This window comes from Asterias amurensis, chromosome 9 (genome assembly GCF_032118995.1).
Source record: "Asterias amurensis chromosome 9, ASM3211899v1".
Taxonomy (NCBI): Eukaryota; Metazoa; Echinodermata; class Asteroidea; order Forcipulatida; family Asteriidae; genus Asterias; species Asterias amurensis.
Window position 1 is genome coordinate 3,881,224 of NC_092656.1, and position 13,031 is coordinate 3,894,254.

Genomic DNA, 13,031 nt, shown 5'->3' on the forward strand with positions numbered 1-13,031 from the left:
CTAGTGGTTAGTGCACTCTTATGTAACAACTCCCCAAACCTGCTGCTACAAGTGTACTTGAATAAAGAGGTCTGAAGCAGTGCTTGCATCTTTTAACAACCAGGTCCTAGTGGTTAGTCCACTCTTATGTGACAACTCCCCAAACCTGCTGCGTGGGGATCGTCGCGAACCGTGCCGGAATGTTCCGAGAGCACACGAAAAGTTCCGAACCGCTGTAGAGGTTAGTTTAACGAGGGCGCTATCACCAGAAGAAGTGTGCACTTGCTTCGCCCACAGACATAAAGGTTCTTGAAACTTTGCATGGTGGAGATAAGATATAGAAGAGTTTGCGGTAACACCATGTAATAACAATCTCTAAATGAGTTGGGGTGGTTCTGAAAAGAACCGTTGGGTTAACTCGACGTTTCGATCAGTATGCTCTGATCACCAGAGCATACTGATCGAAACGTCGATTTAACCCAACGGTTCTTTTCAGAACCACCCCAACTCATTTAGAGATTGTTATTACATGGTGTTACCGCAAACTCTTCTATATATAAAGGTTCTTTATGTCTGAGGCTTCGCCGCACTGCTGGGCACGATTTCATAAAACCTGTATTGTGTAAGCATGGCATGAATAATTGCTAAGCACAGATACATCTTTCTAATTAAACAAAAACTGGTTCCCAGCCAAATAGTCCATTCAGGCCTGTTGTGTCCGTATTATTTTTTGCTTAGCAAAATTATTTAAATAAAGACAAAATAGGATAATAGTACCCCCCCCCCTCCTCCTGACTGGTCCCTTTACTTTTATCCGCAATCATGAACCTCGAAGCGTGACGGCGCATATCCATGATATTATCATGAGGGGAATCCCCAAACAAACAACAAAAACAACAACAACGCAACTTTGGGAAACACGTTTCTCTTGAGGGCGCTGTTTATGCTTGTGTGAATAATTTGGCGCTATCATCACTCGAGAAAATCTTGCATTTCTTAAGTTTCTGAGAGAGAAACTGCGGTTCTCCAAAAGGAGAATGTTGCACGAGTTGCTTCTATGCTTGGAGGGTTATCCAGGAAGTATTTTCGTGGAGGGAGAAAAGGGGATCATAAAGGTAAAAGAATGCATGAAATAGCGATCAACTTTCAGACTTTCTTTTCCGCTTGCTTTTGAGTTGTTCTTCTTTTTACACCGTGGTCAAGTGGTTAGACTGCAAGACTTGCAATCACAAGGTTGTAGGTTCGAATCCCCCAGCTAACCGCTGATTTCACAGTGACTAGAATAAGTATCGTCTTCTCATTAATGAATTACAATTTCTTGATTTGTGTAATTCATAATCATAACACAGAGTTATAGACGTTTTTATATTACTATTATTATTAAACAATGTTTATATGAGATCGAGAGAGATTGGCTGCCAGCTTGGTGTTTATATCCCGTGGGAGTTTGCCGAGTTCCCTTGATGGGAAGATCATTCAAACAAACTAACAAACAAACAAACAAACAAGCTGTACAAACCTACTCTAATTTAGAGTTTAGAGTCTAAACAAGAACATTGGGTGTAGACAAAACTTCTTCTTCACACCCAGAGAATCATAAATGATTGGAACAGTCTCCCATAAAAAATAGTAAATGCCAAAACTGTGTCCAAGTTTATAAGAAAGAGCTTGATATATGCCTATTGTAACTTGAAAGAATGATTGATAGGGTATGGGGTCTCAAATTAAATAAATTATCTCATAAATCAGAAGTAGGGCCTAAGTAATAAGAGATTATAGATACTTGGCGAACAGTCTTTCCCCTAGTTACTAGTTGCGATAACATAACCCTCCTGCCGACAGCTCCTGCGATAATAATGTAACCCTCCTGCCGACGTGGAGCCGTCGGCAGGAGGGTTACGTTATCGCAACTATCTTCCCCCTAAACTCTCCTATTATTTTCCAGGCCTGTATGCTTCGTTTTTGAAAGGCCAAGGGCACCAAGGCATTTTCTCCTTTAGTAAAGGGCACCCTATGAGTAAATTGTAAATTTCTACTGGAGCATTTCAAGGGCACCAAGGCAATGACCAGGGGCAACAGAGGCATTCGCCTTTGTTGCCTCCGTGAAGTATCAGGCCTGATTTCCCCGGGATTGTTGATTTTTATTACAGGTGGTTCCAGATTTACCTTTCCTCCACAGCAGTGAAGTCTGTGTGTTGAACAGGCTTTGTGTTTTAGGAACGCACTACAAACGATTCAAAGCGTTCATCAAGGAGTACGGTAGCTCCCCCGGTCAATCATTGGAACAGTCCAACTTGCCAAAGGAGGCCCCAAAAGGTGAGAACTTAATGAAAAAAACTACTTTTCAATGCTGGCAATTTAAACACAGGTCCAGATATAACCCAAGGCACTGACAACAATTGCTGTGGTGCTCTGTGATTTTGCTTTGCAAAGTTCCAATACAAACTTCAATTTTCCTCATAGAAGTGCACCTTTCCAGAGGTGATAAGTTATGCCCCTTCGAGAGCAAAGATCAGGGCCTGTTGTTAACACAATATTAGGGAATTGATGTTGGCACCCAGCAGTCAGAGCTCACCAGCGTTTGAGTTTGTTACATTTTATAATCGGTTCAACATTTGTAAACTAAAGATCACATTCAAGAACAGAAATTATACAAACAGATAGACTAAAGGGATTAGACCAAAAATATGTTTTGATTATTGTTTGTATTTAAAAAAAAAAAGATCTCCTGAGACTGAAAGATGGGCTGTACCTACGAGCTTTCTGCTCTGGTCTGGATGATGTACTCAATCCGTATAGAAAAACATTGCTTCAATTAGAACAAGAGGTGAGTGTAACCCCTAAGGGTGTCATGACTGAGTGGTGTAGAGCATCTAATTCAAGTTCTGGTATTTAAGTAATTGGAGTGTGGGTTCGAATCCCGGTCATGATACATGTGTCCTTGAGCAAGATAGTTTACTAAAATTTCTTCCCTTCACCATTTACATGTATAAAGAGCTACGGTTACATAAATGCAACAAAATGAATAACATGGTTTATTTGCAAATTAAAGATTAGAATTTTAGTATATATAATTTGAGGCATTGCTTGGTGAGGTATCAATAAATTTTGTAGTTTTTTAGTACTTGCCGAAGTGAGTGGAAAAGTCCAAAAGTGAAGAGTGGAAGTTTGGTGTTGTTTTTTCTACCCACAGATTCTCACAGACCCACACCTGACTGCATGTCATATACAGGAGGTTCTGGAACCTTACCAGCTGCTCTTCCCAGACCTGTGGGAGGTGGTGGAGAAAATCCGATACCAGAGGGGGCATGGAGGTCATATACTGGAGATCATACACCATCATTGTAACTGCGGTAAACCAATGGTCAAGGATACCTTTCTAAAGTAAGTATCTAGAGGAATAATGGCAAGAATTTGTTCGTAAAACGCAAGTTGTTAGCCTTTTTGTTACAAGGTATTTTGCTGTGATGGTTTTTTTTTTAACAACAATTATCCAAAATCTTTCTTTGGCCCATTAAGTAGCTAAGCACGCTTACCAGAATAAGGTTACCAGCCAAACTACTATGTCAGAAGTAAAATTTGTGACTGGTATCCTGCCCATTTTTGCTTAGCAGAAAATTGTTAAGCAATATTTTCTGCTTAGGCAGCTCTATGAAATTGGGCCAAATTTGGTGTTTTCTTAACTCTCATCAAAATTATTTTCAGTAAAATTGATGAAAACAACCTTAACTCCAAGTGAGTGTTACTCTCACCAATTTCATCGCTCTGCTTTCGAGGGAAATTTGCACATACGGCCAGTATGCTTTACAGGTGCCATAAGTGCAGAATGGTAAGCAGAGTCAAACAATTGGACTCCCGGGTTATTTTGCTTGGCAATGGACCGTTCCGGCTTTCCACTAAGCTCCGCCCACCGCACTTGTGAACAAGACACTTGTGCGAATACTCCGAATGACATTCTGCATGATTCTGCCGCGCGTGCAAAATATACGCGCACGCATGACCGAGTTTATCCGACCACAATCGTTGCTGTGATTGGTCAAAATGGGTGACCGCGCACAGTTTGATTGATAGGCCGGATCGGTCCATTAACAGTCCAATTTGGGTTTGATTTGTGCATACAGGATCATGTTTGTATGTCACTGTGTGATGTATCGTCAAGTCACAACCTGGCTTCTCCATGGCATACTCCTAGACAGACACAATGAGTTCTTTATTCATGAGTCAGCCGCACCGAGCCAGGTGGAGAGACAGCATGACGACGATGACTTGGGAATAGGTGGTGTGACTGGCAGGCAAATGAAAGAAGTCATGGTAAAAACTTACTGATACAATATACATGTTTGTTTGTTTGTTTGTTTGTTTGTTTGTTTGTTTGTTTGTTTGTTTTGTTTGTTTGTCTAGACGATCTTCCCGTGAAGGGCACTCGCCAAATCCCACAAAGGGATAAAAATCAAAGCTGGCAACATCCAATCTCTCTTATACAAACAATAGTTTAGCGACTATGATTTTAAATTGCACAAATCAAGAAACTGTGTCTCTATAACTAGACGACAATACTTATTCTAGTCATTGTGAAATCAGCGGTTGGCTTGGTAGGATTCAAACATTGTGGTTGCAAGTCCTGCAGTCTAATCACTCACTGAACTACGGTGATCTTTTCTATTTTGAAAAAAATAAAATTCATGCATGGCTTACGGGAAAGTATTTCTGGGTGTTTGTTGACTTGAAACAACATCTTCTGTAAAGAATGTGTTCAGAAAGAAAATCTACATTTGCCAAAAATCAGGCTAGACAACTTTTAGAAATCAGACTTTATATAACAAGTATCTAAAGTGAAAGTACATCAATGTAACTGAGTGTTTTTTGAATATCCCACACTTTTCTATAAATATACATTTTCTGATGAGTTGACCCTCTTGATGACCTGTACCATCCTTTGTAGCAATTGAATGAAGATGGCCGCCTGCCTGAGCGACCCATCTATACCCACTTTGCCATCAGGCCAGCGATGTTACCGAGCTATCTACCAGTCAGAATAGCAGAGAAGATTCTGTTTGTTGGAGAGTCAGTACAGATGTTTGAGAATCGTAAACAGAACATCGCTACTAAATATACAGGTGCGTGTGAGTTGGCAAGTCTTGATTGAGTCACTTTTTGGGGATTGGTGCCGGGGAAGGCTTCATTGCTACAAAATATGCAGGGCTCTGCTTATCGTAAGCAAAGAATTCGGTGCTTACAGAACCAGGGAATACCACTTTACTTCAAGTGTATTTCACTGGCTAGCGGGAACTTTAGGTTATTATAACACCCCTTGCAAAGATTCTGCCTGCTCATTGGTTTAGAGCGCGTCACATGACATGTCTTAGTTTTGCTACACGACGGCCGTCGGTTTGCCATGCGCTAGTCCGAAGACTAGCACATGGCGCCGTGCGCTAGTCCGACAGACTAGCACACGGCTTGCAGTACCCAGACGTCCGTTGCGTGTACGAGTATGATAAATTAATAGTCTGTAACCATTTCGGATTGCACGACACGACATGCAACACATTCAGCAAAAGTGTTTGCAATCTGTATTCGCGTCGTTCGTGGATTGTAGCATTCAGGTCTGTAACTTAATAATAATAGTACAGTATTTAGAAATGTTTGGGGTGTTATAAAACAAATATTGACTGCTTTTACTCGTGCAATGGTTAAAAACTATGACTCCCTCGGTGATCCCTGGAGCGTTCTATTTTCCCTCGGCTTCGCCTCGGGAAAACAGAACGCTACGGGGATCACCTCGGGAGTCATAGTTTTAACCATAGCACTCGAAGCAGTCAATATTTGTATACTAGGCATTCTTCGCTAAATTTAGGGCTTGCACAGTAAGCGGAGAGTGGTGACATGTCTTTATTGAGTCACCTCACAGAGAATTGTGCTGGGGAAGGCATCAATTTAACTTGACAATATTATTGTGTGTGTGCGTGTGCTTTTGTAATGGTACCCTTATTAAACACTTAAATTGCATGTTAAACTCTGTTCAAATGCACATCGTTGATTTGATTTTACCATAAGAAAAATGATGTGCCCCAAAACAAATCAAACAGTTTCGGCCTGCAGGGACTGATTGCCGTGTAGAGACTTATTTGGTTACACACCTACGTTCTGACACCCCTATGTTTATTTTTCTCATCTTTCTTTACCCTAACCCCAACCCTAAACCTCTTCAATAGATTTAATATTGATGTACCTGTATCTACTAATGAATTTCCAGATTCCGTCTTGAGGGATAAAGAAGACATCTTTGCCAGCAGATTCCATCAGCTCAGACAGGAGCCAGACTTCTCCATCAAGAACTTTGGTGATGCTGTGGATGAAATCAGAGCTTGTGTAGCTGAGGTATTTATTCACATATTTATAAAGAAGAACTTGATGTTTTTTCATTTGTGTGCTCTGATCGTTTTCAGGAGCACACTGATTAAACCACCAGGACCCGATTTCATGGCTCTACCCACCGCCGAAATTCTGCGCTTACGACCGCCATTCTTCACTTACTGAGAAAGTGACGAATGTCTGCTGTAGTTGTTAAAGCGAAGACTGCCTAGCAATGTGAGGTTCGCACGCGCACAGGCAAAATTTTTGTTATCCATTGAATTACGCTTGAGGTAAGCACGGAATTCCCTACTTCCGTAAGCGCTGATTCTTTGCTTACAGTTAGTAGAGCAATGAAGTTGGGCCCAGTTCTTCTCAGAACCACGACGACTTGTAGAGAGGTTTATGCATGGTTTCTTCAGAAACCTCACTAGATTATATTCTCAACATGCAAGGTTTCAAAGCCTACTTATCTCCTGGTTTAAAAAAGGAAAATGTTGAAGGATTTAAATTTCTGTTACAAATTTTTGTTGAATCGAAAATATTTCATCTTCTTACAGCACCTGTGGAAGCTTGTAGTGGAAGATTCTCATCTCATGGGACAGCTGAACACTCTGAAAGACTTCTTCCTGTTAGGGAGAGGGGAACTCTTCCTCGCCTTCATTGATCAAGTCCAGAACTTGTTGAAAACGCCACCAATTGCTACAACAGAAAACGGTAAGTTTCAAACACCCAAATGAGGGATGCCACAATGAAACGCCTTTCTTAGTAATTATGCGCGACGCCATTATTGTAATCCAAAATGAAGGTACAGGTGCACCGCTAAATGATGATCACAATCTTCAAACAAAACTCAAAGCATTAATCATGGTTAGAATCTGGAACAAAACACAAACACAAAAACATAGAAGACGAATCCATATCTGAAATTGACTGTTGATTTAGAATAATTATTATTTTTTCTTTCTTTGAGAATTGTGATTCCTGTTAATTTTGTTTATATGCAGTAGCTACCAGTCTTTCACCATCAAACTTCACAATGGGTTTATTTTACTTTCAGATGTGAATCTGGCATTTCGTCAGGCAGCTCATAAAGTACTTCTTGAAGACGATACATCCCTGAGCCAAGTGTATCTCACAGTCGCCACCAAACCAGCCACAAAAGCTAGTGGCAAAAGTAAGCCATCCCTCTACAACAGTCTTGAAATTCAAAGACTCCTTAAGATTAAGTATCAAGTAAATAAACCCAAGACGGTAAATTAAGTAATTTTGGTTTGAACAAAGTTGACCAGAGATGTTCAGATTAAGATGTTTCAGAAAAACCTGAACGGGGAAAACCCACGCAAACCAAATCCACATGCAAGGCTCCGGTCCGAGATGGGATATGAACTGGGTTCCTCCGAGGTGAAAGGCAGAGAAAGAAACTAATGAGCCAAACTGATTCTGTTTTTGTGTTTTGTTTTTGCAGAAGGAGATCCTGTACAGCCATCTAAAGGCAGCGGTGACATCGGCTGGAACTGCCTTGGAATGACATACAATGTACAATGGCCGCTACATACAGTCTTCAATCAGGCGGCTCTGGAAAAGTAAGTGTGTCCTGTAAAACATTACTCTGTAGCGTGGCTTGGTCGATCGGATAAGAGTACGGACTCGAGCTCTGATGTTTAGCAGAGTGTGGTTTCGAGTCCTGGTCGTGACACTCATGTCCTTACGCAAGACACTTTACCATTATTGTTGCGTCATTCGGATGGGATATAAAGCCATTAGTTCTGTGTGTTGTGTAAAGCACGTAAAAGGACCCAGTAAAAAGAAGGGGTTCACCCCAGTGTTTCTGATTCGATTGGCTGCATATTGTGTCAGAGCACCTTGTAAACCATTCTCATACTTCAAAACGTAGTGCCACCTACCTTGCAAGAAAAAATACTGAGCACGTGTGATAAAGCGCTGTATAAGAACCCAGTATCGTTGTCAGCCAAATTTATTTTGTTGTCAAGAATGTTTTGTGAACCTTTCTTTCTGAATTTGATTTCTACAAACCATAAATACATTTAAAAAAATCTTTGTCAACTGAAATACTTTATCAGCTCGTTTTTACCAAAGCGTGTTTTTTTTCCTCTTCATATTTTATCAACAGGTACAACACACTGTTCCGTTTCTTGCTAAACATCAAATGTGTCCAGCTGGAGCTACAGCAGTGTTGGGCTCTTCAGATGCAACGTAAACACGCTCCCGTAGACCAATCAGATGCAAGTAAATGGCGTCTCCGATCCCACATGGCGTTCCTTGTGGATAACTTACAGTACTATCTGCAGGTAGGATTAGCGAAAGTGTTGTGCCCGTTAAGGTTCCAAAGTGCTTTGGAGTCAGATCCCAGAGTTGTGTTTGGCAAAAAAAATTCTTGCACTCATTACTTCTCCTATGTCCAGGAATGATATTCCTACTACTTTAATCCGAGTTTTCTTGGAAGCAAAAAAAATGTTCTTAAATAGCTTGCAGTCTATAAAACAAAAACTTGCTAAGCACAAACAATTAAGCAAAAATTGGTTACCAGCCAGAATATACGAAATGTTTGGGTGGTGTGCAGTAACTAGCAAACGGCTTAAGCTTTTTTGTAATTCCTGGGGATACTCCCTCACCTTTAAGTTTTGTATTTTTGTACCTTCAGGTTGATGTCTTGGAAACGCAGTTCACCCAGCTGATTGACAAGATCAACAATACCAGAGATTTTGAAGCTGTATGTCTCGCTCATGATCAGTTCTTGACGTCACTTCTTGGCCAGTGCTTTCTTCTTATGAAGCCGGTATGTAGAAAAGTACTCACTATATTATTTGAGATATAAATTCAAATGAGTTTTAAAAGTCGTTAATTCTCTTAGTTATGACTTACATGCCTTTAAAGAATTTTTTTATTTTTGTTTTCAAAATCTTCCAGCAAGAAACAATCAAACGTGTCAAATGCCTCAGAAATTGATATTTTTAAAAACACTGATGTTTTGGTTTTCTCTTAACTCTTTCATTGCCTGATCTTGTTTACATACAAATGAACATTCTCTAAAGGGTTAACAAGTTTAAAGGATTCGGGTACTTTTTTCAAATGTCCACAGTTTACATTAAACTTACAGGGTTTGAAGATAATGATAGTGGTAAGCTTCCCTTCAAATATTACTAACTAAGGTTGTGTAGTTTTTGAGAAACTAGTAAAACAAGTCACAAAATAATTTTGGTCTCATGAGACCAAAATTATTTTAGCATGTAAAATCCCCTTAACCAGTTATGATATTACACCAAAACCATAGCATAACTGGTTAATACGTTTTTACATGCTAAAACTGAGACAAAAATTATTACTTTTACTCATTTCTCAAAAACTACTGCACCTCAGTAAGTAAAATTTCAAGGGAAGCGTTCTACTATCATAATCTTCTAACTATGTAAGTTTAATGTAAATCTGTGGATATTGTGTTTTTTGTTAGGACAAAGTACGTAGACCCTTTAAAAGTTGAATTTCTTGTTTCTTTTCACAGGTGAGTCACTGTCTGAATGAGATCATGGAGCTGTGTCATGCATTCTCTATCTTACTCATCACACATGCTGCTAGTATGACCGAGAGAGAAATGGCTCAAATGGACAAATTATCACAGGTAGGATTCAAAACTACTTCAATTTGAATGAATCAGCATCGAGATAAAGAATAACTATTTGTGTTGTTGAAGACACTGGACACTACTGGTATTGTCAAAGACCAGTCTTCTCACTTGGTGTATCTCAACATATGCATAAAATAATAAACCTGTGAAAATTTGAGCTCAATTGGTTGTCAAAGTTGCGAGATAATAATGAAAGAAAAAACACCCTTGTCACACGAAGTTGTGTGCTTTCAGATGCTTGATTTTGAGACCTCAAATTCTAAATCCGAGGTCTCGAAATCAAATTCGTGGAAAATTACTTCTTACTCGAAAACCACGTTACTTAAGAGGGAGCCGTTTCTCACATTGTTTTATACCACAAACAGCTCCCCATTACTCGTTACCAAGTGAGGTTTTATGCTATTAATTATTTTGAGTAATTACCAATAGTGTCCAATGTCCTCAACCATACACTGAAGTTTAAAAATAATAAAAGTCACCTATAAAAGTTTCAGTTGAATTCGGTGTCGGCACAGGGTACCAACTGCATCTCCGGCCTCGTCAGCATTTGCCAACAGACACGAACCCTCGGAAATCTAAGAAAAGATTCAAGCATGGGCCATTAACCAACCTTTTGACTGTAAGTCTCGAGGGCACCCTACTCATGCGACACCATGTGCACAAGATTTGTTACAATTTGATTGTATCATATGCAGAATTGAGATAGTGGCCTAATGTTTAAGTGGCCAGGCATTTCGACCCTAGCAGAGTCTTTTTCTGCTAGGGTTAAACTGTCTGGTGACTAACTGTTTTTTGTTTGCATTTATACCAAAGAACCGAAAGAACATGTGCACAGGTTCTTTTGGTTGGTAAGCAGTTTACAACAACATTTTATATTTTCTACTCAGCAAAGTTAGTAATAATTTTGAAAATAATTTCCATACAGGGTTTTAACCGGCAGTCATCTCTGCTCTTCAAGATTCTGTCAAGTGTACGAAGCCACCATCAAGCAAGCCCATACTTGGCGCAACTACTTCTTAGACTGGATTATAATAAATACTACAGCCAAGCAGAAGGGGCTCTAGCAACATGAATATGGTTCAACCCAGCTAACTACACAAGGTAGCCTTTTAAATGCATATGTCCGGTTCTGTACAAATGCACATTTTACCTAGCATCCATTTTACATGGAGATTTGCAGTTGAATCCTACAGTACATTTTACCCATCGAATAGCCTGGACAACTGATGTCACACTTTTTAGGCTTGTGAATTACGCCAGAAACCTGCCATGAGCCTACTCGGAATCCTCTGGATGAACCTTTGACCAGGCACTCATTTTACATGGAGATTAGCAGTCAAACTATACATACATGTATACATATAAAACTACCTTACATGCACATGTACAATAGTGTACAAGCATTATGCAGTAGACCGAAAGTGCAGTTGACAAACATTACCTCGGACCAATCAAAAACTGTATGGAACGTTTACTTCACCGCTTGTTTATCTAATAAAATCATTGTATCCAACTAGGTCATTGGAGCTATACAACCAGTGCCTGTCTTTATCCTTCTAGTCTCCAGTTAAACTTAATGGTCTATTTGAGTTCTCATCTAAAAGTGAACCCCGAAGAAAATAGTGGAGTTTAACACTTAACATGAATGTTAAATTTTGTGAATTAGCTCAACTTTTATTTACAGTTTAGTTTCAAACATATTCATTCCCACAAGGAATATGAGATGTAAAAATAAAGTTTGTAAATACATCCTTTATACACTGATAGTTGTATGATATTAAATGTAAAAAAACTAGTATAAAATGTACATATTTCAATTATTCTTATAATATACAAAATTCCCCAACACTGAAAGAATGGGAGCATAACATTTTGGTCTCCTCCAAAGGCTATGGAGAAATACTTGCTTTCTGGCATTTGTTCACAGATCCTAAACACAGTAAGTAAGGCTGTGTTCAAAATGGCTGTCATTTGGCTTTTTCGTGTGAATTGTCCCCTTTTGACCCATGTCTAAAGGTTGGTACCAAAAGTGATTTTTTTTCTAAATTACAGGTAGCCAAATTCAATACTGAAGTCATGGTTTTGAAAAGGACCTATGTTACTTAATAGTGGAATGGTCCCTGCCTAATGGAATGATTCATATCTTGGGGAATTACAAATAAATGCAAAACAAAGTCTTCGCTCGGCCCCAGCGGCCAGTCTATCCAGGACCGCTGGTATGGGCTAATCGCTTGCACAGATTCTTGTTCAGGAAGTACGTCATGTATGCAGTGCATAGAAATGTGGCGCAGTGTGAGTGTGATGCATGATGGGACTGTGCATTATTAAACCAATGACAGTGCATGATACGTTTGCCCATCCCAGCGCCTTTGATTAAAGCAAGGCGCTGGGGACGAGCGAAAACAAAGTCTTGAACTTGGAGCCCTTTAGGAACACTAGGTGGCAGCAGACTTACCAGGTAAATCCATTGTTCATGGAAATGTGCGCTTGTTCAGAACTACGCAAACAGTTAATATTTACAAAAGTGTGTCTGCTGCCACTCTGTGATTTAAAGTAAGACATTGGGGGACTAACAAATCAAATAATGTATCATTTCTTATACATTGTAAATATTTCTATATCTGTTGAGTAGTCCACCACTGGTTCTTTTAAGAACCAACCCTTCTCGAAAGATATTTATATATGGTGCTACCACAAACCTCACATAATTTCTATATCTGCATAATAAAGAATCAACAAGACAAAAGACTTTGTGTAACGTTCTATTTTTCTTTGAGTCTCACCTTCCCAAAGGATTTTCTAATCAAATTGAAATATGAGTGGTTTCCTTTCTTAGAGATTGCCTGTAAATTTTCTAATGTGAAAAAGTCCTATAGAGATGTAAAATAAGCCATCTTTACAATTCAAATCAATCATATAATGACCAAAATGGCCACAGCACTTTTCGCCACCTCACGATAAATTCATTTTCAAATTATTGAATTAATCTTTATTTATACTATTTGGCAAAATCACAGGCAAGCACTCTCATAGTAGGCTCTTTTAGCTCTCTTGG

General features: G+C 39.4%; 1 protein-coding gene across 2 annotated transcripts; it reads left to right on the forward strand.

Annotated features, from left to right (window-relative positions):
- Positions 1 to 939: 939 nt before the first annotated feature.
- LOC139941491 (gamma-tubulin complex component 4-like) lies at positions 940 to 11,050 on the forward strand. Of its 2 annotated transcripts, none has more exons than XM_071938023.1 (14): positions 940 to 1,094; positions 2,130 to 2,295; positions 2,703 to 2,806; positions 3,173 to 3,363; positions 4,101 to 4,290; positions 4,922 to 5,096; positions 6,233 to 6,357; positions 6,891 to 7,047; positions 7,391 to 7,507; positions 7,799 to 7,916; positions 8,465 to 8,642; positions 8,996 to 9,130; positions 9,854 to 9,970; positions 10,902 to 11,050. In XM_071938023.1, the coding sequence occupies exons 1-14, from the start codon at positions 1,017 to 1,019 to the stop codon at positions 11,046 to 11,048; spliced, it is 1,998 nt and encodes a 665-aa protein (XP_071794124.1). In that variant the 5' UTR covers positions 940 to 1,016; the 3' UTR covers positions 11,049 to 11,050. The 2 variants fall into 2 exon arrangements, with proteins under 2 accessions (XP_071794124.1, XP_071794125.1); XM_071938024.1 differs by having other exon boundaries at positions 7,802 to 7,916.
- Positions 11,051 to 13,031: the final 1,981 nt, after the last annotated feature.